Source organism: Muntiacus reevesi, chromosome 3 (assembly GCF_963930625.1).
Source record: "Muntiacus reevesi chromosome 3, mMunRee1.1, whole genome shotgun sequence".
In the NCBI taxonomy this organism is placed as follows: Eukaryota; Metazoa; Chordata; class Mammalia; order Artiodactyla; family Cervidae; genus Muntiacus; species Muntiacus reevesi.
Window position 1 is genome coordinate 106,511,002 of NC_089251.1, and position 27,387 is coordinate 106,538,388.

A 27,387-nucleotide genomic window follows, 5' to 3' on the forward strand; every position below is an offset into this window, starting at 1 on the left:
AGTTCTGGCTTATACTCTCTGATAACTTCCCATTGATCTTTTTCCTTAAAAATTCATTATTTATTTTGGCGGCACTGGGTCTTCGTTGCAGCCCGCTGAGCTTCTCTAGTTGTGGCGCCCGGTCTTATTTTTGATATGTGAGATCTTAGTTCCCCGACGAGGGATCGAACCCAGGTCCCCTGCATTGGGAGCTTTGGGTCTTAACCACTGATCTTCCCTTGTGGCTCAGCTGGTAAAGAATCCGCCTGCAATGCGGGAGACCTGGGTTCAATCCCTGGGTTGGGAAGATACCCTGGAGAAGGGAAAGTCTACCCACTCCAGTTTTCTGGCCTGGAGGATTCCATGGCCTGTATAGTTCACGGGGTTGCAAAGAGTCTGACAAGACTGAACGGCTTTTGCTTTCACTTTCCACCAGGGAAGCCCCTCCCATTGATCTTAAGACAAAACTCAACTCTGAGGATGAGGCCTGTGGCCATTCCCTCCCCACCTCCCTCTCTCTCTGCCCCCCTCCGCCCTCCTTCCCCCCCTGATCTCTAGCCTCCCTGGCCTTCTTCCAGGCACTTGCATCTTCCTAATTCAGCCTTTACATCTGCTGTTCCCTTTGCCTGGTACACTCTTCCCTACACTGCTCCCTCCTCCCAATTAAAAAAATTTTTTTGGCCTCACCGTGTGGCTTGCAGGATTTTAGTTCCCTGACCAGGGATCAAACCCGAGCCCTGGCAGTGAAAGCACTGAATCCTAACCCCTGGACCAGCAGGGAATTCCCACTCTTACCTGCCCTTTATCTACAAATTCCTGCTTCTTCTTCACATCTCAGCTCAAAGGTTGCCTCTTCAGACATACACTTTTATATTCTGCAGCACTTTCAAGTTTAGAGAGCCCTTTACAATGGCAATTTCTTGTCCAGTGACTGCTTTTCTTGATCACTAAGAGCAAGAACCCTTTCACATTCAATGGCCCATTTCCAGGACCTTGCCCAATGCCTAGCGCATACTAGGTTCTCGGTGTTTGTTGAATAGATGAATGAAGGGGTTAGAAAACAAAACAAAAAACCTTGATATCTGTTAAGTACGTTATGCCAAGTACTATTCTAAACTCTTGACAAACTTTCATTGAATTATCATGAATCTCAAAACCCATATTACAGATGACTGGTTATTTACCTTACCCCAGGTCAAACAGGGATTTGCTGTGGGAGCAGAATTTAAATCTAGACCATCTGAACTAGAGCGTGCCTTTGGGTTTGCAGGCTCTCTCCCCACCACCGTCCCCGCCGCACATGCCACCCACACCCCACTCACCCTCGGTCCTGGTCTCACCGCACATCTCAGTTTTCCCACAGGTGAGGAAGCAGAGATCCCAGGGTTTACCATCCTGTGTGTGTGTTTGCTGCTCTCCACTTCTTTTGGGCTTCCCTCGTAGCTCAATTGGTAAAAAAAAAAAAATCTGCCTGCAATGTAGGAGCCCCAGGTTCAATTCCTGGGTCAGGGAGATCCCCTGGAGAAAGAAATGGCAACCCACTCCAATATTCTTGCCTGGGAAACCCCATGGGCCAGAGGAGCGTGGCGGCTACAGTCCATGGGATCACAAAGAGTCGGACACGACTCAGTGACTAAAGCACTGCCACTCATCACAAACCCTCTCCTAGCCATTGCCTCGTGTGAGTGCTCGGTGAGGTGGGCCTCATCACCCCGGTTTAACAGGTGCAGAAACAGTAGAAAAGTCCATGAGCTCCTCCCAATATGCAGTAAGTGTGTAATGTGCATCTGCCAAGTGCCAAGCACGTAAGGGATTCAGGCTAAATCTGTAACTCATTGCTACAGGCCTTCTGTGGACCCCCAGGAGTCGCAGACACACGGACCCTCTTGCAGGTTTCTCCCCTCAGGCCTCCATCAACCTGGAGGAGAGGCATGCTTGCAGCTGCAGGGAGGGTGGGAAGTCTTGCCCTCCCCAGGACCCGTCTCCTCTATAGAATGAAAATCTAGAGCTGCTGGGGACCAGCGGCAAGCCATTCCCCCACAGGCACATGTGATGACTTGTCAGGGCTGGGAGACGTGGGAGGGGCAGAAACCCTCTGGACCAAGATCCTATGCCCATACCATTACAAGGCTCCCATCACTGGGGGTCAGGGTGGCCGGAAACTCACTCCCCTGCATGGAACTGCCAAAATACCAGGCAGAGTTTGCTGCCGTGGGGAGGAGGAGAGGATCGCTAAGGAAGCTTAGTGATCTTTGAGAGTGAGGCTTCTCAAACCCAGGGATATGGTTTGCCAAAGACTGAGGCTGGATTAGAATAAGAACCAAGTCCCCCCCACCCCCCCGCCCCCAAACCAGGCTAGCAAGCACCAAGTAATAAGCAACCCAGGTGAGGGATGGAAAGTTGAGGGGATGAAGCAGGACCATTGTTAAAAACCCTCCAGCAACCCAGTCCTCATCCAAAGTTTGAGATGATGCTAGAGGAGCTGGAAATCAGTAGTGCAAGGAAGGTAACCATAGCAACAACATAGTCCAAACCAGCTCAGCCCCTCTGTGCACTGACTTCAGCTCTTACACTAATTGTCTAGTTAAAGATGCTTGCTCATTTCCAGGAACTGATGCTACTTAATTTAGTCTCTACTCTTCCACACACAATGTCTGGGTGTTTGGTTAAAAATTATAAAACACTAAAAAGCAAGAAAAAAATCCACTGTCAAGAGACAAAGAGTCAACCAAGCCAGATTCAGAAATGATGCTGTTGTTGAAACTATTAGAGAAGGATTTTTAAACAATCACGATTTGTACATTAAAAATGCTAGTAGAAGAGATGGGCCACATGCACAAACAGATGGGGAATTTCAGCAGATGGAAATTATGAGTCAAACAGAAATTCTAGAAGAAAAACACAAAACAGCATGGTAGCAGAGATGAACGCCTTCTATGGACTAATCTCCAGACTCAACAGAACTGAGCAAGGAGTTGGTAAACGTGAAGATAGTTCAATAGAAATTATCTAAACTGAGACACAGAGAGAGAAATAAGTGAAAAAACAAACAAAACCAGAACAGAGCATCCAAGAGCTGTGGAGCAAAATCTGATTATCTAATACATGTGTAACTGGAATCCCAGAAAGAAGAAAGAGAGAACAGGCAGATGAATACTTGAAGAGATAGTGGATCAAACTTTTCCAAAAATTATGAAAGACATCAAATATAGATGTAAGAATCACAGAGGACACCAGGTGGGATAAATAACACCCCCCATAAAAAAGGGGTCCCCAGGTGGCGCTAGTGGTAAAGAACCCACCTGCCAATGCAGGAGACGTGAGAGACGCAGGTTTGATCCCTGGGTTGGGAAGATTCCCTGGAGGAGGACATGGCAACCCACCCCAGTATTCTTGCCTGGAGAATCCCATGGAATGAGAAGAGTCTGGCAGGCTACCATCTATAGAGTTGCAAAGACTCAGACACAGACTGAAACAACTTAGCATGCATGCATCCCATAAGAAAACAAAAGCAAAGACACCTAGAGACATTGTAGTCAAACTGCTGAAAACCAAAGATAAAGAGAAAATCCTGAAGGCAGACGAGGGGGCCAAAGATACTCTGATACACACAAAGGAGCAAAGATAAGAATTGCCGTAGACTTCTGGTCAGAAACTAAGAGGGAGGACAGAGGGAGAAAAAGTGTCCACTGAACTGAAAAGGCATCTTGAGACTGAGAAGTGAGGGAGGCAGCTCCATGTGATCGACGGATCAGTTTATTAAAGGACAACTTGCAGGGTGGAATCAGCAGACTGTGATCCAGAGGCGTTCACAGCTGCACTGGGCACCGAGAGGCCCCGGGACAATTTTACACTCAGCCTCGGGTGTGGCGATGCGTGCTTGGAAACACAAAGTGCGTTCCTAAGTCAAGATATATGAATGGGTAACTAGTCTCCTGGGCGCTGGGAATGTCAGTTAAAGTCTTCATCATCGTGGAGCATGGAGGCCACCTGGACCTAAACAACCATTAAACAGTGTCTATGAACTACAAAACCTTTGACCACAGAGAAGAGATTTACTCACTACCCAGTCCAGCCACAGGTAGGCTCAGTGGGAGGACAGGAGGAACTGAACGGTCCCAAGATGGCCTCAGTTATGCTAATAGCCATACAAACCATACAAGCAGGAGACAATGAGCTAACATCTTTGGTTTTTTAATAATTTTATTTACTTTATTTGTAGCTGTGCTGGGTCTTCGCTGCTGTGTGGGCTTTTCTCTAGTTGTGGAGAGTGGGGACTGTTCTCTTGTTGTAGAACGTGGGCTTCTCTTGTTGCAGAGCGCAGGCTCTAGGTTGCAGGGGCTCAGTACTTGCGGCTCTCGGGTTCTAGGGCATGGGCTCGATAGTTGCAGCACGTGGGCTTAGTTGTCCCGAGGCATGTGGGATCTTCCTGGATCAGGGATCGACCTCACATCTCCTGCATTGGCAGCCAGATTTTTTTTACCACTGAGGACCAGGGAAGCCCTGACCTCTTTAAAGTGCTGAAGAAACTTCAACCCAGAATTCTATCTGCATCAAGAATATCTTTCAGGGGACTTCCCTGGTGGTCCAGTGGTTAAGATTCCATGATTCCACTGCAGGGAGTGTCAGTTCGATCCCTAGTGGGGGAACTAAGATCCTGCATACCACATGGCATGGCTGAAAACAAAAAAAAATAAAAATAAAAATAAAAAACTTTCAAAAATAAAGGTGCTGGTAGCATGAATCCATAAATGGCATAAATCTGCCTACAACTATACACTCACACAGAGACACACACAGAGATACGAGTGTGTATAAAAATTGGTGGAATGTAAATAAGGTCCTAATAAGTTTGATTAACAGTATCTCATACTAATGTAAGTTTCTTGAATTGACAATGTTAGGTTTTGATGTTGTACAATAGTTATGTAAGATGTTACCACAGAGGAAGGATAACACAGGACTTTCTATGCTATTTTTTTGCAACTTCCTATGAGTCAATAATTGTGTCAAAATAAACCCCCCCCCTTTTTTTTTTTTTTAAATGAAAGCACAACTATTCTGTATCCTGATTCTGGTGGTTAGAGGATGTTATGCATACGAGGTCAGTTGCTCAGTTGTGTCTGACTTTTTTCGACCCCAAGGACTGTAGCCTGCCAGGCTTCTCTGTCCATGGAATTTTCCAGGAAAGAATACTGGAGTGGGTTACCATTCCCTTCTCCAGGGGATCCTCCAGACCCTGGGATCGAACTCACATCCCTGTGTCCCCTGCATTGGCAGATTCTTTACCACCATGTCACCTGGAAAGTCTCAAAGGATCCTATGCAAATCTCAAAATCCATCAAACTGTATGCAAAAATGTCAATTATATTGTACATAATTTTTTAAGAATGAGGTGAGCTGAAGACTTGTTCAGATACACAAAAACTGAGAGATTTTTCATCACCAGCAGACCTATACTACAAGAAATCTTAAAGGAGTTCTTTTTGTGGAAGAATATGATATCAGAATAAGCACCCAGATGTGCTTCATCTCTTACACAAAGAAATGAAGATCTCCAGAAATGGTTAAAATAAAATTAAATATTAAAAAAAAAAAGTAAATATAAAAGGCATGTGTTAAAAAAAAAAGTCATGTGTGGACTATTTTAATCGCCTTGAAAGATAATTGACTATCTAAAGCAAAACTAATAACAGTGTGGATTTATAGCGTATACAAAAATACAATACATGACAACAATCCACAACAGATGGGAGGGAGGAATTGTGAGTATGCCGTTGTTTCATTCAATGTGGGAGACCTGGGTTCAATCCCCACGTTGGGAAGATCCCCTGGAGAAGGGAATGGCTACGGGCTCCAGTATTCTTGCCCGGAGAATCACTGTGGACAGAGGAGCCTGGCGGGCTACAGGCCACGGGGCCGCAAAGGGTCGGACAGGACAGAGCGAGTAAGCATGCACACAGCCCAGCATTCCTAAGCCCAAGGCGGGGGCTGGCCAGCCACGCCTGTGCGCCAGGCCCGCCCCTCTGCTCTTTCTGTGCAACTCACGAGCTAAGAATGATTTTTTTCTGTGCTTTGTGTTTGCTCTTGGCCACACCTCGTAGCTTGTGGGATCTTGGTTCGCCAACCAGGGGTGGACACTGTCTGGACCCCGGCAGTGAAAGCAGTAACCCCTGGACCACCAGGAGGTCCCAGTGTGGCCCCATTATTGCTTCCCTTTGTGTATTATGTTGCTGTAACCATATATATATATATATGACACATATAATATTTATCACTTTAACCATTCATGAGTGTACAATTTAATGTCATTAAATACATTTAAAATGTTGTGCAACCACCACTGTCTATACCTGAAACGTTTTCATCATCTCCAACAACATCTCTGTACTCCTTGAGCTATAACTCCCCGCTTCCTCGTCCCTCCAGCCTCTGGTCATCTCTGTTCTATTTTCCGTCTCTATGAATTTGTCTATTCTAGATACCTCGTATAATGTATGTTAGTTTTTTCAAACGTCTGCCTAAGTTAGTTCACATTTTTGTCTGGGGGCCTTAGTGTTTTCTATCTTTGTGTGTGTGTGTGTGTTTTCTATCTTTAAAGCCCAATAACTTAATAAGGGTCTATCTCAGAGTTGATGATTTAGCATCGATTTCCATGGTGCCCAGTCAGCCCTTTTGGTGTGTAGATGCACGTCTTTCATTTCTAGAGGGTTTTCCTGGATTACAGCTCTAACTTTTAGCTCATAGGACATCCGTGGCGATTCAGTGGTTAAGAACGCACCTTCCATTGCAGGGGACGTGGGTTCCGTGCCTAGTGAGGGGACTCAGACCCCACGCGGCTCAGGGGAACCAAGCCCGTGAGCCACAGCGACTGAGGCCGCATGCTGCGACGAGAGAAGCCCGCACATCACAAGGAGAGACGCGCTTGCCGCAGCTAAGAGCCGACACGGCCAAAAAGAAGTGCTAGGTTGGTGCAAAAGGAATTAGGGTTTCAGACCCTGAATTTTAAATTATTACAACTAGGCTCAAACATATCTTTATTCATCAAGATGGGAACCATTACAATCAACACATTTTTGCCAACGAGAAATAAATTCTTTTATTCCTGTAGCATAAAAATCCATGCTTTGGGGATCCGACGAACGCTTGGACAGCATTTTCTGCATCCTGCTGGTTGTGGAAGCGTTTTCCCTGCAAAAAGTTGTCGAGGTGCTTGAAGAAGTGGTCAGGTGACTACAAAACTTTGTAACCCAATTTGTTCAACTTTTGAAGCGCTGGTTGTGCGACCTGTGGTCGGGCATTGTCGTGGAGAAGAACTGGGCCCTTTCTGTTGACCAATGCTGGCTGTAGGCGCTGCAGTTTTCTGTGCGTCTCACTGATTTGCTGAGCGTACTTCCTCAGATGTAACGGTTCCGCTAGGATTCAGAAAGCTGTAGTGGATCAGACCGACAACAGACCACCAAACAGTGGCCATGACCTTTTCTTCATGCAAGTTTGGCTTTGGGAAGTACTTTGGAGTTCCTTCTTGGTCCATCTGCTGAGCTGGTTGTTGCTGGTTGTCACATAAAAATTAACTTTTCGTTGCATGTCACAATCCAGTTGAGAAATGGCTGCTGTTTTTGCATAGAATAAGAGAAGATGACGCTTCAAAATGACGATTTTTTGGTTTGCAGTCAGCTCATGAGGCACCCACTTACTGAGCTTTTTCACCTTTCCAATTTGATTCAAACACCACATGACCATAGAATGGTCGATGCTGAGATCTTGGGCAGGTTCTCTTGCAGTTGTAAGAGGATCAGCTTCGATGACCCTCTCAGGTGTTCATTGTCAACCTTGGATGGCCAACCACGGCACTCCTCAACTTCAAGGCTCTCATCTCCTTTGCAAAACTCATTGAACCACAATTGCGCTGAACGTTCATTAGGAGTTCCCAGACCAAATGCATTGTTGATGTTGCAAATTGTCTCTGCTGCTTTTGAACTCGAATAAGAATTGCTCTCCATTTTGAACTTGAATAAGAAAATCACTCGAATTTGCTTTTTGTCTAAAATCATTTCATAGTCTAAAATACATATAAAGTAAATAGCAAGTAATAATTCATTAGCAAAAATCTTATAAACCAAGAAATGTGCTTGAAAATGATGTAACTACACTTATTTAAGAATGTACTTCAATATCAAATGGCAAATTTCAACAATCAGTTCAGTTCATTTGCTCTGTTCAGTCTGACTCTTTGTGACCCCGTGGACTGCAGCACGCCAGGCCTTACTGTTCATCACCAACTCCCAGAGCTTGCTCAAACTCATGTCCATTGAGTCAGTGATGCTATCCAACCATCTCATCCTCTGTCATCCCCTTCTCCTCCTGCCTTCAACCTTTTCCAGCATCATGGTCTTTTTCAGTGAGTCAGTTCTTCCCATGAGATAGCCAAAAGTATTGGAGTTTCAGCTTCAGCATCAGTCCTTTCAATGAATATTCAGGACTGATTTCCTTTAGGATGGACTGGTTTGATCTTCTTGCAGCCCAAGGGACTCTCAAGAGTTCTCCAACACCACAGTTCAAAAGCATCAATTCTTCTGTGCTCAGCTTTCTTTATAGTCCAACTCTCCCATTCATACATGACCACTGGAAAAAACCATAGCTTTGACTAGATCTTTGTCGGCAAAGTGATGTCTCTTCTTTTAATTTTATTTTTTAACATGAATTTTATTTATTTTTTAAAATTTATTTTTGGCTTCACTGAGTCTTCAATGTCATGCATGAGCTCTCTGGTTTCAGTATGTGGGATCTTAGATCCCCAACCAGGGATCAAACCTGCCTCCACTGCATTGGAATGCGGATTCTTAGCCACCGGACCACCAGGGAAGTCCCTCTCTGCTTTTTAATATGCTGTCTAGGTTGGTCATAGCTTTTCTTCCAAGGAGCAAGCATCTTTTAATTTCATGGCTGCAGTCACCATCTGCAGTGAGTTTGGAGCCCCCCAGAATAGACACTGTCTCTGTTTCAATTGTTTTCCCATCTATTTGCCATAAAGTGATGGGACCCAATGCCTTACTCTTCATTTTTTGAATGTTGAGTTCTAAGCCAGCTTTTTCACTCTCCTCTTTCACTTTCTTTTTTTTTTAAATGAGTAAAATTTTTTAAAATTGTAGTGGTTTTTGCCATACATTGACGTGAATCAGTCATGAATTTACATGTATTCCCCATCCCGATCCCCCCTCCCACCTCCCTCCCCATCCCATCCATCCCTCTGGGTCTTCCCAGTGCACCAGCCCTGAGCACTTGTCTCATGCATCCAACCTGGGCTGGTGATCTGTTTCACCCTTGATAGTATACTTGTTTCAATGCTGTTCTCTCAGAACATCCCACCCTTGCCTTCTCCCACAGAGTCTAAAAGTCTGTTCTACACATCTGTGTCTCTTTTTCTGTTTTGCATATTGGGTTATCATTATCATCTTTTTAAATTCCATATATATGCGTTAGTATACTGTATTGGTCTTTATCTTTCTGGCTTACTTCACTCTGTATAATGGGCTCCAGTTTCATCCATCTCATTAGAACTGATTCAAATGAATTCTTTTTAATGGTTGAGTAATATTCCATAACGTATATGTACCACAGCTTCCTTATCCATTCGTCTGCTGATGGGCATCTAGGTTGCCTCCATGAAAAATATGGAACGCTTCACAAATTTGCATGTCATCCTTGCGCAGGGGCCATGCTAATCTCTATCGTTTCAATTTTAGTATATGTGCTGCCGAAGCGAGCACTCCTCTTTCACTTTCATCAAGAGGCTCTTTAGTTCTTCTTCACTTTCTGCCTGGAGTAGGCAATGGCAACCCACTCCAGTACTCTTGCCTGGAGAATCCCATGGACGGAAGAGCCTGGTAGGCTACAGTCCATGGGGTCGCTAAGAGTTGGACACGACTGACGTGACTTAGCAGCAGTAGCAGCAGCACGTTCTGCCATAAGGGTAGTGTCATCTGCATATCTCAGGTTATTGATATTTCTCCCGGCAATCTGGATTCCAGCTTGCGCTTCATTCAGACTGGCTTTTCGCATGATGCACTGTGCTTATAAGTTAAATAAGCCAGGTGACAATATATAGCCTTGACTGCTCCTTTCCCAATTTGGAACCAGTCTGTTCCATGTCCAGTTCTGACTGTTGCTTCTTGACCTGCCTACAGATTTCTCAGGAGGTCTGGTATTTCTAAGGTGGTCTGGTATTCCCATCTCTTTAAGAATTTTCCACAGTTTGTTGTGATCCACACTGTCAAAGGCTTTGGCATAGTCAATAAAGCAGAGGTAGATGCTTTTCTGGAATTCTCTTGCTTTTCTGGTGATCCAATGGATGTTGGCAATTTGATCTCTGGTTCCTCTGCCTTTTCTAAATCCAGCTTGACCATCTGAAAGTTCTCAGTTCATGTACTGTTGAAGTACATTGAGAATTTTGAGCATTACTTTGCTAGCGTGTGAGATGAGTGCAGTTATGCGGTAGTTTTGAACATTCTTTGGCATTGCCTTTCTTTGGGATTGGAATGAAAACTGGCCTTTTCCAGTCCTGTGACCACTGCTGAGTTTTCTAAATTTGCTGGCTTATTGAGTGCAGCACTTTCACTGCATTATCTTTTAGGATTTGAAATAGCTCAACTGGAATTCCATCACTTCCACTAGCTTTGTTCATAGTGATGCTTCCTGAGGCCCACTTGACTTCACTTCTAAGGATGTTTGACTCTAGGTTAGGTTAGTTATCACACCATTGTGATTATCTGGGTCTTGAAGATCTTTTTTGTACAGTTCTTCTGTGTATTCTTGCCACCTCTTTTTAACATCTTCTGCTTCTGTTAGGTCCATATCGTTTCTGTCCTTTATTGAGCCCATCTTTGCATGAAATGTTCCCTTGGCATCTCTAATTTTCTTGAAGAGATCTCTAGTCTTTCCCAGTCTATTGTTTCCTCTATTTCTTTGCATTGATCACTGAGGAAGGCTTTCTCATCTCTCCTTGCTGTCCTTTGGAACTCTGCATTCAGGTGGGGATATATTTCATTTTCTCCTTTGCCTTTCACGTCTCTTCTTTTCTCAGTTATTTATAAGGCCTCTTCAGACAACCATTTTGCCTTTCTGCATTTCTTTTTCTTGGGGGTGGTCTGATCCCTGCCTCCTATACAATGTCATGAACCTCCATCCATAGTTCTTCAGGCACTCTGTCTATCAGATGTAATCCCTTGAATCTATTTCTCACTTCCACTGTATAATTGTAAGGGATTCGATTTAGGTCATACCTGAGTGATCTAATGGTTTTCCCTACTTTCTTCAATTTCAGTCTGAATTTGGCAATAAGGAGTTCCTGATCTGAGCCACAGTCAGCTCCCAGTCTTGTTTTTGCTAACTGTATAGAGTTTCTCCATCTTCGACTGCAAAGAATATACTCAGTCTGATTTCGGTGTTGACCATCTGGTGATGTCCATGTGTAAAGTTGTCAACAATGCAAAGTTCAACAATGCAAAACTTTTGCACCAACTTAATAAATAGTTTTTAAAATGCTAACCCTTTGCCTATCTTTCAGTTCTACCATTTTCTCTCTGACCAGTTTTACTTCTTCACCTAATTTTCACTCTCATGGTTGCTTTCTGGATTTTCTTCAATGTCCTTTATTAAGTTTACACTTGGATCTATTCTCCCTTGAACATCTTTTTAATCTTCGTTTATGATATGATTTTGGTATGTTATTCTCCATCACTCTCTGCACCCACAGGCTTGCAGTTGTATCTGATGTGACTTCTCTTGGAATTTGGATTATTTCTCTGCTTTGGTTAATTCAAAGATTCTTGTGTGGTTTTATTTCCTTTCTTTGTTGATTTACTTTCTTTTGGGAGGAGGGTGAGTGGGTTGATTTGAAATTAGGGAGCCACCATTTCTTCCAAACCTGGAAGTCCTGGTGAATGCAATTGATATTGAAAAAACACTGTCAGATTGGTCCTTGCAGTGAGCAGCAGTACCCAGTTTCCTTTATTCTCACCAATGCTTCATGTCAAATACCATCACTTTTGTCAAACTGATGGGTGAAAAGTGTTACCTGATTGGAATTTTAAATGCATTTCCCATATTATTAGCGGCATTACCTTTTCAAAATAATTTTTTTTTTAATGTTTTCTTCCCTGAATGAATTCTTTAAATCTTTTGCTCTCTTTATTGCCTAGTTGGCTGTTTTATTTTATGAGTTGTTTATATATGTTCTGGATCATTAGCTGCACATGTTGGAAGTTTTTTTCTTCCAATCTGTCACTTATCTTTTAATTAATTTTTTTTAATTGAAGCATGGTTGATTTACAATGTTGTGTTAGTTTCAGGTGAGCAGCAAAGTGATTCAGATACGCGTGTGTGTGTACTTTTTTAGATTCTTTTCCATCATAGGTTATAACAAGATATTGAATATAATTCCCGGTGCTATATAGTAGGTCCTTGTTATCTATCTAATCTTTTAATTTTATTTATTATATCTGGTTTATAAATGAATTACATTTTGATGTTGCCAAAGATATTAATCTTTTCCTTTTTTTCTTCATCGTGTGTCTGAGTGTATGTCTGTGACTTTTTGGATGATAGGATTTTAAGGTATGTTTTCATTTCTTTAGAGGTTTTTATATTTTTAGAAATTCTACAATCACATTCCTATTTATGAATAGTTGTGTCTTTTCAAAGATAGCTTTGCCTACCCAAACTCTTAAACAACTTCTCTCCTATTTCATCTGATACTTTTATAGTTACTGCACATTTAGTTTTCTAGTATATGTAGAATTTATTGCCATGATCACTGCATGTGAGAACTGTGTGAGAAAGGCAAGATCTCATTTTTTCCTGGGTGGATATCCTAACATGGATATCCTAACGTTTATTAAATGGTTCATCATTTCCAGACTGATTTAAAGGGCTTTTTTATTGTTGCTTTTCAGTTGCTAAGTTGTGTCTGATTCATTTGCCACTCCATGGACTGTAGCCTGCCAGGTTCCTCTATGAGACTTCGCAGGCGAGAATACTGGAGTGAGTTGCTATTTCCTCTCCAGGGGAATCTTCCTGACCCATGCATCAAACCCTTGTCTCTTGCGTTGGCAGGTGAATTCTTTATTACTGAGCCACTTGGGAAGGGCTTCCCAGGTGGCGCTAGTGGTAAAGAACCTGCCTGTCAATGCTGGAGACATAAAAGATGCGGGTTCGATCCCTGGGCGGGGAAGACGCCCTGGAGAAGGAAATGGCAACCCACTCCGGTATTCTTGCCTGGAGAATCCCATGGACGGAGGAGCCTGGCGGGCTACAGTCCATGGGGTCGCAAAGGATCGGACATGACTGACTGACTGTGCATGAACCGCTTGCGAAGCACCCCCTCTTTTTCTCTGATACTAATTTCCACATACACATAGAATTGTTTCTGGTTCTCTAATCTATTAAGTTGTTTTCATTTCTTTGATCCTATGCCAGCATCATGTTATACAACTTGCTAAAGCTTTACAACATTTTGTGAGAGGCCCAGCTCCCTCATTAATTTTTTTCAAAATTGTCTTGGCCCTGGTACATTTTCCATTCCATGTGAATCAGCTTATCAAATTCCATGGAAATTATCTTGGAAGTTTGGTTGAAAGTACATGGAAATTAGAGATTCATGTCGGGGAGACCTGACATCTTTTATTGTGTTGAACTTTTCCATCCGTGATAAGGATATTCATCTGCACTTATTCAGGTCTTCTTTTATGTTCCTCAGGAAAGTTTTACAATTTTTTTTTAAGGGTTTCGCCCATTTTTCATTGTTTTATTACTGTAGTAGATTCTTAAAAGTTTAGAATATTGTCTTATCCCTCCTTCTGCAGTTCCTCAACCCTCATGGAGAGCCTCTGCTGAATCCTTTGGCTCTCAAAGTTGATTGTTATTACTAGATTGCATGTGTGTGCGTGCTAAGTCACTTCAGTCGTGTGCGACTCTTTGTGACCTTATAGACTGCAGCCCACCAGGCTCTTCTGTCCATGGGATTCTCCAGGCAAGAATACTGGAGCGGGTTGCCATGCCCTCCACCAAGGGATCTTCCCGACCCAGGAATTGAACCCGCATCTCTTATGCCTCCTGCATTGGCAGGCAGGTTCTTTACCACTAGCGCGACCTGGGAAGCCGTAGTTTGCATACATTTTCTAGTTGGTCACATCTTGCATGTGTTTCTATCTCTTTAACTGTATGGTAAAGTCCAAAAGGTCGAGCTGGAGTTTTAACATTCCTGCTTGGGGAGGGGGGCATGCTTTAAGAAGAGCGGATCTGTCACTTACAAAAAAGGGAGGAGGTTCAGGAAGGGAGGGGCAGGAACTCCAGGGAAGAGAAGGGAGCCTGTTCACTTGGTCATGGGGAAAGGGAGAGTGTCAGGGAGATGGGCTCTGCAGGAAGAAATGTCTCCCTTCTGCACCTTCAGCCTGTGTGTGTGTGCGTGTGTGTGTACATGTGTGCGTGCGCACACACGTGTGCATGTGCGTGTGCACACGCGCGCGTATGTGTACGTGTGTGTGCTTGTGTGTGTGTGCGCGCACGCGCGTGTGCGTGTGCGTGTGCACATGCACGTGTGCGTGCAGGTGTGTGCTTGTGTGGTTGTGTGTGTGTGTGTGTGCACATGTGTGCGTGCGCACGCGCGTGTGTGACTCTTGAAGTGGCCCTGTTCTTGGCAGCCTCTCACATTCCCCCAAGTAGCTGCCTGGCTTCAGAATCCGTCTCTGAAGATCACAGCTCCCCGGTGATCCGGGTGATAAAGCACCTCTCTCAGAAAGCTGCTGTGAGCATTCAAGGAGAGGATGTGCATAAGCACACGGCTCACAGCCTGACTCGCAGCAGGCACGCAGCATGGGGAAGCTTTCTTTAATTTCTGCATTCATTCATTCATTGGCGAGAGTGTGTGTGTGTGTGTTGGGGGAACATTCTACTCTGAAGGACAGGCAGGAGAGGGCCTGGACTGCGTAAGGTGCAGAAAGGGGACTCAGGCGGGAGGGGGAGCTGGTGACGGGGAGCGAAAGTAAGACCTTTAAACAGCTTACTCTTTTTTAATCTTCAGGTGATGAGACTATGAGTGACTTTTTTTTAAACTTTGTGGTGGGAGGGTATAGTTCTGAGCAGCGTGCTCCTCTAGGACAGACAGCAGTGGGAGGGGAGGAGGCCAGGCTGTCCCGCGGAGAGACGCTGGAGGCTAGGGGCCAGGCACACCGGTCGGTAAGAAGGTTCGCCTCGTGTGAGCCGGCCAACGAGCTTCCAAGTGCATCACCGTCTCCAGGATCTTCACATCTCCCCAGCACCGTGGGTCACAACAGAGAGCTAATTGTCCATTTGAGAGCTGGAAAAATGGGATCTAGGAGAAGAAAATCGACTCACTCCCTTTAAAGCAAGGCAGCCGGAGGAGTCCTGCCTCTCAGATGGGTGCTTGCCTGGGGCCATCACTCCGTCCGCTCTGGGGTGTGAATCTCAATCCTCCCCCTTCAGCCTAGGCTCAGATGAAATCTCTCCCCATTAGCAAGTGTCCTCCGTCACCTCAGCCCACAGGACTTGAGCTCTTAGGTGCTGGTGTGCTGTGGGGTGGCGGTCTCAATCGTGTCTCACTTACAGCCATTGCCCATTCCCTCATCCATCCACCCGCCCGCTCACCCGATTCTCCAATAGTCCCTGGCCGGTCCGGGCGCTGGGCTGCTGGGGTGGGGCCGGCACCTCCGTAGCCTGCAGAATTGGGGCCTGCATTAGGAGCAGAATTTGCCCCTGCCCCTCCATTCATGTTGAGGCTGAAATCCCCAGTACTTCAGAATATGACCTTAGAGGGTTATATCACATGCAATTAAGATGCATATATGTAACATATTACATATATAAAATATGTAATATATATATATAATGCATGTAATATAAGTTCATTACATGAACTTGAATGCAGTTAAGGTAAGGTCAGGGGACTTCCCTGGTGGTCCAGTGGCTAAGACTCCGTACTCCCAATGCTGGGGGCCTGGATTCAATCCCTGGTCAGGGAACCAGCTCCCTCATACCACAGCTAAGAGTTTGCATGACACAAATAAAAGATCCAGCGTGCTACAACAAAGACCCAGCGCAGCCAAATAAATAAATGAATACAAGTGAGGTCACTAAGGTAGGCCCTGGGCTTCCTGGGGGACTCAGACCATAGAGTCTGCCTGCAATGCAGGAGACGCAGGTTCCATCCCTGGGTCGGGAAGATCCCCTGGAGAAGGAAATGGCAGCCCACTCCAGTATTCTCGCCTGGGGAATCCTGTGGACAGAGAAGCCTGGTGGGCTACAGTCCATGGGGTCGCAAAGAGTTGGACAGGACTGAGGAGCTAACACTTTCGCTTTCAGAGTAGGCCCTAATTCAATATGACTGATGTCCTTATAAAAAGAGAAGAACACAACATTGTTAATCGACTATACCTCATTATAAAATAAAAATTAAGTTAGAAAGGAATTTGGATACAGAGGCAGACACACACAGGGAGAACATCATGTGAGATGAAGGCAGAGACGAGGGATGTTTCCAGAAGCACCAAAGGGAGAAGTTTTGGAAGCACCAAAGAGGACCAGCAAGCCCCGGGGAGATTCTCCCTCACATTCCTCAGCACGAATCAGCTCAATCTCAGACTTGCAGCCTCCAGAACCGCAAGAGAATGCATTTCTGTTGTTTAAGGTAGCACGCTGTGACACTTTGCTATGGCAGCCCCGGCTGTAAGTCTGGTAGGAGAGGGAAGTCTGTTCGAGCCGCCTGATCTGGACTGCAGGTCAGGAATGGCTTCCCAGAGGTGATGCTGACCTGGGCATCGCAGGATGAGTAGGAGTTCCATCAGCCAAAAGAAGTCAGGGTAGGGTATTCCAGGCAGAGGGAAGAATATATGTAAAGCCCAGAAGAGGCATGAGGGTATGTCAGAGACTCTTCCTTGAACTGCCTGCCCTGCCCAAGCACCTGAGGCCTGGAAACAGTGACTCCAGGATGAGGGAAGAAGTATTTTTACCAGGAGGTCCCTTGAGCCCGTGTGGCGACACTCATCGTTCTCACCAGCAGGGGGCGCTCACACGCTCCTGGTGATGACGGAAGAGGGGCCAGGTGGGCAGAGGCATTCATCAGTCTGGGTCCAGGGCTTCTGCTTCCCTGGTGGCCCAGCTGGTAAACAATCCCCCTGCCATGCGGGGGGCCTGGGTTCGATCCCTGGGTTGGGAAGATCCCCTGGGGAAGGGCAAGGCTACCCACTCCAGTATCCTGGCCTGGAGAATTCCAGGGACTGTATGGTCCGCGGGGTCACAAAGAGCCGGACACGACTGAGCCACATTCACTCACTCAAGGCCTCTGCTCCGGGGAGGGGGCGCGGCCAGCCCCGGGGCCACTGGCGGCTCCACAGGACACACACGCCTGGGGGAGGACGCACACCCGGTCACACGGCCTTCGGTGTAAGTACTTTATTTCAGCTACAATGGTGCCACACAGGACTCAGGAGCCCGAAAGGTGATAATACAACAGATTCCCAGCTCCAAACCCCACGCCCCTGTCCCCGCAGAGACGCCGGCCCCGGGGCTCCCCGGGCCTCGAGGGAGGGCGGCTGCGCAAAGCCCGGGGCTGGGGCGCCCCTGGCCTCCATCGCTGCCCTGCCTCTGGCTGGACCCTCGGCCCTGGGACGCCTGCCTTCGCTGGGGGGTCCTAGTCCCCAGACTAGGGGGCTGGGACCCTCCTCTGGGGAGGCTGGAGGGCAGGAGGGAGCCTGGCCGGCCCCCGAGAGCCGGCCCTCCGTGGCGGGGTGAGAGGCAGGCTCCGAACTCCGCCCCTTCTCTGCCCCCGGCGCTCCGCTTGTGGGGGCCAGGGCCTCACCTGGAGCCCCCCGACCACCCCCGCCCCAGCTCACGGGCGGGTGAAAGGGCGCCTGGCGGTGGCCGAGCTGCCGTCTGCTCCTCCCGGGAGGACTGGCTCCTCTGGGGGCGGCGGGTCTCCTCTGGGGGCGCCCGCTTCCCCAGGGGGCCGGCCTGGGGCTCCGTGAGCTCCGTCGGTCGGGGCGTCCCAACGCGGCCATCCCGACAAGCTGTGGCCGCGCGGAGGAGACGCCTTCCCGGTGCCCTGACACCTCAGGCCAGACCCACCGTGCCTGCCCCCTGAACCCCCCTCCCCCGGCTACGAGCACCCCCCCAAGAAGAGGAGGGTCCACGGCCAGTACTGTCTCCACTCAGCCAAGGGGCTGAGGGTGGGCTGGAGCCCGGGGCACGTTCAGGGGGTCCTGACTCCTGGCCGCGGTGCCGCTGACCGGCCTGCCCGAGCCGCTGGGCAGCCGTGAGGGGCAGCTGTGTGGGCCCTGGGTCGGAGGGCATGGCCTGGTGTTCCATAGAGGGCACGCGGGGGCTCCCTGGGGGCAGAGGGCGGTCTCCTCCAGCGGGGGTGCAGCCCGGGTGCAGCCCCAGATAAGGCACTGAGTGGGGAGGCTGGGGCTGGCTGGGGCCCTGGAAGCCAGGAAGGGAGGTGGTGGAGGTCAGAGCCCAAGGGAGGATCCAGGGCCCGGGTGATGAGCGCTGCTTTCTCTTTTCTTCTTCCCCCGGGAGAAGAGGTGTGCAAGGCAGGCTCCAAAACGGCTGGGATGGGGCGCTGCAGGGCAGCCACGGTCCCGGGCTGACGGAGGCGTCCAAGAGCAAGGGGACGCAGAGAGGGCCCCATGGCACAGCATGGGCCTGGCGGGGGGTGTCAGCCTCGCAGGGCTCGTGACCCAGGTCCGGGTGGAGGGCACAGACCTGGCCTCACGCAGCCATCAGTCCCCTAGTGTGACTCTGGGGGCCGGAGTTTCCTTGCTGGGGGACCCCACTGATGGACTCTGGGTTCAGAGGCAGGCACCCCCGGGGGGTGCTGCCAACGAGCTGCCCTTCCCTCTGCTGGGAGCAAGAACCAGGGGAGGGGGCTGGAACCACACACCCCAAAGGAAGAAGCACCTCTCCACGTGGGGACCTGCTCGGTGGCTGGGAATCCTGCTTCAGCCCAACCTTGTAGCGAGGAAGGAAGAGAGGGGGGGTAGTCAGGGGCTTTCCCTTGTCCACAGGTTATTTAGAAAAAGAGAACATAATAAATATAGCGATCCTTTCTTTAAAAAAAAAAAAAGTGTTTTAAATGCATCATTTCCCTGAAGATTTCCAGTGTATTCCACAATGTTTAAAAAATAGTTTCCCCAAAAATATATCTTTAAAGCATTTGACACAGTGGTATTTGTGGTTATCTGGTGCTGCATGTGGGCGGAGGGGGCTGGGCCCCCCTGCCCTTGTCGGCAAGGATCCAGACCCGGTGGGCAACGTGGCTGATGCCCCAACACCCATCAGAGTTGACACACATGTGCCTGGGATGACCGGGTCTTCACAGGGGGTCAAATCTCAGACTACGGTGACAGCTCACATCACAGGCTTGGTTCCGGCTGACCACCCTGCAGAGTCGGGGGAGGGGGCTGGCCGCCGGATGGAGGGGGCAGTCTTGTGGGCCCGGGGGCGTGTTCTTGGGCCCCCCCTCACCCTCCATCTTGGCTCGGGGTGCTTGGCCCTTCACCAGACTTCACACTTGTGATGTGGGTTCATGGGTGAGCCAGGCGGGCAGTGGAAGTGTTCTGAGAACTCCTTGGAGTTGGAGATGGAGCCGATGACTCGAAAGCGGGAGGGGCTGTGGGGATCGGTGATGAGACCTTCGTGCGAGCTCTCAGGGGTGCGGACGGAGCACCAGACCTTTGAGGGGGTGACAAGGGAGAGGGCGGAGTCACTGCGGGTCCCCAAGGCTGCCAGATTGGCCCCATCACTCTAACAGGGAAATAAGTGCTCCTCCGGTTCTGAGACCCCCATGAAGGGCCCGCCACCTGGGTCAGGAAGAAGCAGAGGGCTGGGGGGCCTTCATCCAGCTTCCTCTCCTGCAGCCAGACCAGCTGAATGTCTGTCCCAGGCATCTGCGTTACGCTTCACCTGCACAAAGGATTCTGGCCCCAAACCAGTTTGAACACTTCGCACTGAGTCCAGATCACTCCTTTCCTGGGCAGAACCAACTGCCTCATGGCCCTGTGACTCTGGGCACCAACAGAAGGCTACATGCTGATTGCCAACTCTAGGGACAACCTGGGATGCCTTGAGTTTAAAACATTTCTAGAACCGCAGAACTGGGAGGGCCCTTAGCCATCCAAGCAAACCTGTCCTCTCCTCTACCTGATGCAGGAATTCCCCTAACAGGGTTCTCGACCGTCCTTGAATTTCCCCAAAGATGAAGCTTGCCTTCTTACAGGGTAAATGCCCTGTGGATGCACCCACGAGCTAGGGCTTCTCTATTTGAAGAAATTTGCCTTTTGGTTTTCAGTGCTCCTGGAACTCAAGATGGCAGACTGTGCCTGGGTATTAGCTTTTCTCTAAAGAACTCACCTGTGCAAAGCCCAGGAAGAAGAGCTGGTTGTTGGTGAGACCCAGGGTGGGCAGCGTCTGCTCAGCCCCGTTCTTCTTCACCCAGTTCTGGTAGGCCTGGGGGGAGAGCAGAGCTCAGGGTCCCCGTGACACAGGAAGAAGCGTGTGGCAGCGGGGGGCTAGTGGGGGAGACCTGGGAAGATGCACCCCGTCGGGACAGGGCCTGGCTTCTGGGGGTCTTGGGCCTCAGCCCTGAGCCCAACTCAGCCTAGAGGAGCCGCCCTCTGCTGCACTCATCCCAAAGGGAGCTCATTCAACCCCACTGCTTTAAGTACCACCTCCTTCTAAATACAGATGCACCTGCCAGCCCCAGCCTTTCTTGGGAACATTCAACTGCTCCAGCTGGACATCCAAGATGCATTTTACACACACACACACACACACACACACACTGCTTTCCCATCACAGTAAATGACGCCAACGACGAAAGCTGAGCACCAAAGAACTGATGCTTTCGAACTGTGGTGTTAGAGAAGACCCTTGAGAGTCCCTTGGGTTGCAAGGAGATCCAACCAGTCCATCCTAAAGGAGATCAGTCCTGAATATTCATTAGAAGGACTGATGCTGAAGCTGAAGCTCCAATACTTTGGCCACCTGATGCGAAGAGCTGACTCATTTGAAAAGACCCTAAAGCTGGGAAAGATCGAAGGCGGGAGGAGAAGAGGATGACAGAGGATGAGATGGTTGGATGGCATCACCGACTCGATGGACATGAGTTTGAGTAAACTCCAGGAGTTGGTGATGGACAGGGAGGCCTGGCATGCTGCAATGCCATGGGGATGCAAAGAGTCGGACACGACTGAGCGACTGAACTGAATTGAACCACCCAGTTACTCAGGTCCAAACCCCAGGACTCTCCTTTGATTCATCTTCTTTCAATCAATCAAACAACCCCAATCTAACTACATCTCACCCTTCATGTTGCTCTAGCCCATCTCTTGCCTGGACAACCTCACAGCAGCTTTCTAACTAGTCTCCTTGACCTCAAACTGGTCCAATTCCAACCCCCTCCCAACACAGCAACTCAGGTCATCCTCATCAACAGGGGCTGGCAACATTTTCTGTAAAGGGTCAGAGAGTAAGTCTTTTCAGCTTTGGAAGCCAAACAGTTTCTCTGATGCAACGGCTCAAGGAACACCCTGATATGTGAAAGCAGTCACAGGCACCATGGAGATGAGTGGGTGTAGCTGTCCCCTCTCTCCCACAACTTTATTTTTATTGATTTAGCCAGCTAAGGGTTGGATGTGGCCCACAGGCTGTAGGCCTGCTGACCTGGTTGTAGAGGGTGACGCAGATCCTTCCCCTGAGTGAACGCCCGCAGTGGCTCCCGCTGCAGCCAGAATAAACCCCAAGGTCCTTGCTCAGTCGACAGAGGCCGTAGCCGGGACAACCGCTCCTCCAGCCGCCCCTCCTGCACCGGGCCATGCCCTCCATCCCTGCCCGTCCGTCTTCCTGTCCTGGCCTGTGCGAGGCTTGGGTCCACCTCACGGTCTCGGCACTTACTGTTCTTCCCTGCCTCTTCCTCACTCTACTGGACTCTGTTCTAAGGTCATCTCCTCTAGAAGGCCTCCCCTGACCACCCTCTCCCCTATTTTTCTTTATTCCTTTGGCCTGTCTCCTCTTCTTCGTCTTATTAGCACTTGACATCGTCACACTTATCCGTAGGAATGTGAACTGCCTTTCCTCTCCCTCGCTGACCCGCTACAGGTGGGGGCTTCATGAGAGTAGGACCCGTTGCTGTTTCATCCCAGAACCACCAGCACCAAAAACAGGATGCGGCAGGTCAAAAGTGTACAACACACTTTCACCGACTAACGGACGTCAGGCAAGTCACCGGACGTTTCTGGTTGTTTCTGTTGCCTGCACAGTGGGCGTGAGATACCTAATTGCAGGGATCTTGGGGGGCCCGGCCCACAGGCCTCAACACACAGCATCTCTCGGGCTTCCTGCTCTTGCTGCCACGGGGAGGAGGAAGAGGTTCTGCCTTAGCCTCTGGCATCTCTCCCTTCCAACTCAGCCAACATCGCTGAGGGCCACCCCGGACGAGACCCTGTGCCCAAGCCGTCACGTGCCATCTCTCTCACACCCAGCAATGCAGGGACGGACATAGCCACACGCACCGAGGCTCAGGGAGGCTGAGTGACTCACTGCAGAACCAGGACCAGAGCCGGAACTGGCTCCGTGACCAGTGTCCCCCTCCCTCCCTTCCCGGGGCCACTGCTGCCTGGGTCAGGGGCGGCTCCCCCTGCAACGAGAGGGACAGGCAGGTCTTCAGGTGGGTCCAGCCCAACCCTTTCTGGAGGCTGAACTTGGGGTACACAGCCTCTGTGTGTCAGTTCTGAGCTGGGTGCTTCACAGACACCCTTACACTCGGTCCTCACGGCCACCCATTCCACAGATGCGGCAACTGAGGCCCACAGACCCGTTGCACATGCCCAGCTTGTCTCCCACCACTCTCAACCGAGGAGCACCTGGCCAGACCCAGGCTCGGGTCTGGGGTGTGCAGGGAGGGGCCCCCTACCCGATAGGCCGCCTTGAGGCCCCCGTTGTCCGCGATGTTTTCGCCGAGGGTGTGCCGGCCGTTCACCGGCTCCCCGTTCACGCTGTAGTTGCCGTACTGCTCCACCATGCACTCGGTCTGCTGCTTGAACGCCTCCACAGACGAGTTCTTCCACCAGGGCCGGAGGTTCCCGTCCTTGTCATACTCTCGGCCTGCGGAGTCAGAGGGGAGCGTCAGGCCGGGCGGCGAAGACATACAGCCAGAGCCCCGTGCTGCGGTCGCGCCTCTCCTCCCAGGGAGAAATCAGCCACGGGTCCGGCCGTCTACCCCCCAGCACTGCGGAGATGAGGCTGGGCTGGGTGCTGAGCGACCTGGATGAATCAGCCGTCTGGGGTGGGGTGGGGGATGGAGGAATGTGACCCGACTGAGGACCCGCACGTTCAAAGTTTCGGTGGAGCTGGATTCACCGTCGAGGCTGGTGAAGGGCCTCTGACCCTGCGCCCAGCGGCGGGGTGAAAGTCACAGGAAGGTCCTGCCTCCTCATTCTTGGTCTCAGGGTCCCCAAGGCAGGAGACAACGAGGGGGATTCTGGACGTTAGCTGGTGAGGTACTAACTCTTCTACTTGTCGTTGGATCAGAAAAGTCTCTGGGGTGGTGGAGAAACGCTCGCTCCCCACTGACTACAGGGGGGAGCACTATACAACCCCCAGCACTGCACACCTTCGGGGAACAGGCTGTCCCACTGTGAGCCTGCCCAGTCCTCACAAGCACCACATGATCGCGCCCATTTCACAGATAAGAAGATAGAGGCCTGCGGAAATGATGGGGCTTGTGAGAGTCCACACAAACTGGTAGGTGCCTGGGCCAGTGTTTTAACCTTCTATCTCGTTCTGTCGCCAAGGCTAAGAAGCATAAAAGCAAAAAAGCAGGAGTAGTGGGGCCAGGAAGCCGGTGGGGATTCATTTGAAGGGGACCCCGAGGAACCCGTACCTTGATCATCAAAAGCATGAGTCAGCTCGTGGCCCACGACGACGCCGATGCCGCCGAAGTTTAAGGCACTGGAGGGGGAGAAACGGGGGTGAGGGTGAAGCCATGTGCAGAGGGCCCACCACTTCCTCAGTCTGGAGATACGGGAGCTGGGCCCCCGAGCCGGCCAGAGCCTGGAGAGCCGGCTGTGTCAGCCTGCGCCCGCTGCACTCCAAGCCCCGTGCCAGGCACTGCCCTCTTGGGTCAGCGCAAAGAGCTAGGCCTCAGTAACTGACTATAAGGGGGCAAATGGAGGTGTGGGATGGTTCAGCCACTTTACCCAAGGGCCACTCAGTCGGCAGAGAGCAGGCCAGGGGTTCAGATCCAGGCCTGTGTGGAATTCACTTCCGAGACTTCTCACCCTTCCTCACTTCCCAGCTGGGACTGTTCTAGAACACCACTAGAGGGGCATTCCCCTGTTTGGGGCTCCTGCGTCAATGATGGCATCACTATCATGGTGATCACAATCATGCCATGGTGATGGACATGAGTTTGAGCAGGCTCCGGGAGTTGGTGATGGACAGAGGGGGCCTGGCGTGCTGCAAAGAGTCGACATGACTGAGCGACTAAGCTGAACTGCCTCCATGGTGGGCCCCTGAGTTCCCGCTGTGTAGGGACTTCGAGGTCTAGGAGACCCCGGAGGGAAGCACAGAGAGTGAGCCTGTTGTTTCCATGGCAACATCTCCTGGCCGGTGGGACAAGGAGCCCTCGGTCAGACGGGGTTGCAGGCGGGGTCTGCTGTGGGCTGACCCTGCCGTCAGGCTGGGCTGGGGGTCTGCTGAGGGGTCGCAGGGGTGGGGGGCGGGCAGGGAGGAGACAGGACGGAGCCCCAGGAGCGTCCTACTTGGGTGAAGAGCGGGTGTAGAAGGGCGCCTGCAGGATCCCGGCCGGAAACACGATCTCGTTCTTGGTGGGCGAGTAGTACGCGTTCACCATGGGCGGGGTCATGCTCCACCTGCAAGCCAGACACACGTGGGCGACCCGACCCCGGGATGGCGGGTTAGGGTTAGCGGGCGGGACCGCGGGCGGGGTCATGCTCCACCTGCAAGCCAGACACACGTGGGCGCGCCCACCCCGGGGACGGCGGGCGGGGACGGCCCACCTAGCTCCGACCCAGGGGGACGGCGGGCGGGGTCATGCTCCACCTGCGAGCCAGACACACGTGGGCGCTCCGACCCCGGGGAGCGGGGACGGCGGGCGGGACGGCCCATCTGCGTGGCGCCGGGAGCCCTGAAAGCGTGGGTTCCCCCTGACCCCGGCCCAGGGCACGCAAGCACGAGGCAGCCCTGCTTTTGAGAGAGGAAACTTAGAAACACCCAAATGTCTGTTAGGAAGGAACTGGTCGGATTTGATGTCACACCACACAGTGAGACCCCTGCAAAGAGCTGAAATGCCATAACTAGCAAGGACCTACGGTAGAGCACAGTGGTCAAGGCCTCTCAAGGCTCTATCAGGCCTGAACGGGGAAAGAATCTAAAACCCAGTGGATATGTGTATGTGGAGAACTAACTGGTTCATCTTGTTGTACACCTGAAACTAACACAACCTTGTAAATCAGCTGTACTGCAATAAAAATTAAAAACCAAAAAAGAGAAAAGAACTCCCAGTTTTCCACCATGGTTGTACCATTTTACACCTACCTCCACTTGCCAGGCTGGATATTTCTAGGTGCCTAGCATCTTCTTCAGTATTAGAAACTATCAACTTTAGCCGTGTTAGCAAGTGGACAATGAAATCTCATTTTACATTTCATTTCACTATTAAAAATGTTGAACATCTCAAAAAAAAAAAAAAAAAACCACAAAGAACAAAATGGACCATTCTATACTATAAAAGTCATTATTCTCCAGGCTCAAAAATGAATCTGCCAGCAGTTTTCAAACTGGGCTGCATGGACACCTGGTGAGATGGGAAGCCCCCAGTTCCCTTTCAGGGACTCTGTGAAGCCAAAACTATTTTCATTAAAATACTAAGATGTTATTTACCTTTCCCACCGTGTTGACATTATACTGATGGGGGAAAGGCAACGCTGGGTAAAACTGCTGGAGCCTCAGCTGAGTCAAGGCAGTGGTACCAGTTCAGTTGATCACCATGTTCTTCACCAAAAAAAAAGGTCTTGTCACTTAAGAACATCCTTGATGATGCAGCATAATAATTATTAACTTCGTTAAACCTAGACCCTGAGTACAAGTCTCTTAATAGTCTGTGTGACCGGATGGGAAGCACTTGTAAGCATTTCTGTTTTTATTTCTTTTTTAAATCTTTTGGCCACCCTGTGGCACGTGGAACCTTAGTTCCCCGACCAGCGATTGAACCCACGTCCCCTGCATTGGAAACATGGAGTCTTAACCAGTGGACCACCAGGGAAGTCCCAGCATTTCTGTTTTTTTCACGGAATGCCGTTTGCAGTTGAGAGGATGATGGGTGTCTGGCAGGCGTTTTCTTGAAAATGAACAGAGTGAGCACATCACCTCAAGCAAAACAACTGACGTGGTTTGTCAGTTGATAAAACTGACAAATGATAAAAACTCAAGGTTTCAAAACAACTGAAATTTCAAGCAAAAACTTGAAAAATTGGTATTGGCCATGGCAAACTTGATAACTGTCCAGTACCTAGACTTTCCTCTGGAGGTCAGCAGTGATATTACCCGATGTGGATTTTTCTGGATATATAATGTATAATGAAGACATTACTGTTTGGAAGACATGTGAAACTCAGTGAAGCATTGTTTTCCAAATCACCAATGCATGGTGTTACAAAGTCACGCATGGGTAAAGGAAGGATCCATTCAAAGGGCCAGACATACTGATGAAACGTTAGTGTAACAGAATGTGAAACATTTATGAGCATGGCTTCAGGCTCTGCAGCGCAATTAACCAGATAATCTTATTTGCAAAATAGAAGCAGAGACACAGAGCCAGAAAACAAACCTATGGACACCAAGCGGGGAAAGGAGGGTGGGGTGAATCAAGAGATTGGAATTAACATACATGTACTACTGATACCATGAATAAGATAGATAACTAATGAGAACCTAGTATATAGCTCAGGGAACTCTGCTCAGGGCTCTGCAGCGACCTCAATGGGAAGGAAGCCTGAAAAAGCAGGGATGTGTGTATACGTATAGCTGATTCATTTTCCTTACAGTAGAAACACAATATTGTAAAGCAACTATGTGCCAATAAAAATTAATTTAAAAAAGTACTACCTGCCATGTTTTGGAGTAGTATCAATGAAGGATGTGCACACGTATGAAAAAGACTTAAAATATTCTTTCCTTTTCTAACTACACATCTGTGTAAGGCTAGAATATCTTTACACATTTCAAAACAATATATTGCAGCAGGCTGAAGGTAGGAGCAGATGTGCGAGTCCTGCTGTCTCCCATTAAGCCAGACATTAAAGAAACTTGCAAAAA

General features: G+C 49.3%; 1 protein-coding gene and 1 non-coding gene across 3 annotated transcripts in view; both read right to left on the reverse strand.

Moving 5' to 3' along the window:
* Window positions 1-9,647: 9,647 nt before the first annotated feature.
* Window positions 9,648-9,749, reverse strand: LOC136165689 (U6 spliceosomal RNA). The gene has a single exon (XR_010662691.1). It is a non-coding gene; the product is annotated as a U6 spliceosomal RNA (small nuclear RNA).
* A 9,348-nt stretch (window positions 9,750-19,097) lies between these two features.
* The window catches only part of ECE1 (endothelin converting enzyme 1), a 121,194-nt gene continuing 112,904 nt past the window's right edge, over window positions 19,098-27,387 (reverse strand). For both annotated transcript variants that reach the window (XM_065929992.1, XM_065929991.1), the window contains exons 15-19: window positions 24,813-24,923; window positions 23,933-24,000; window positions 22,964-23,154; window positions 20,404-20,499; window positions 19,098-19,725 (exon numbers count right to left, since the gene is read on the reverse strand). In XM_065929992.1, the coding sequence (XP_065786064.1) occupies window positions 19,549-19,725; window positions 20,404-20,499; window positions 22,964-23,154; window positions 23,933-24,000; window positions 24,813-24,923 (643 nt within the window). In that variant the 3' untranslated portion in view covers window positions 19,098-19,548. The remainder of the gene's footprint in view (window positions 19,726-20,403; window positions 20,500-22,963; window positions 23,155-23,932; window positions 24,001-24,812; window positions 24,924-27,387) is intronic.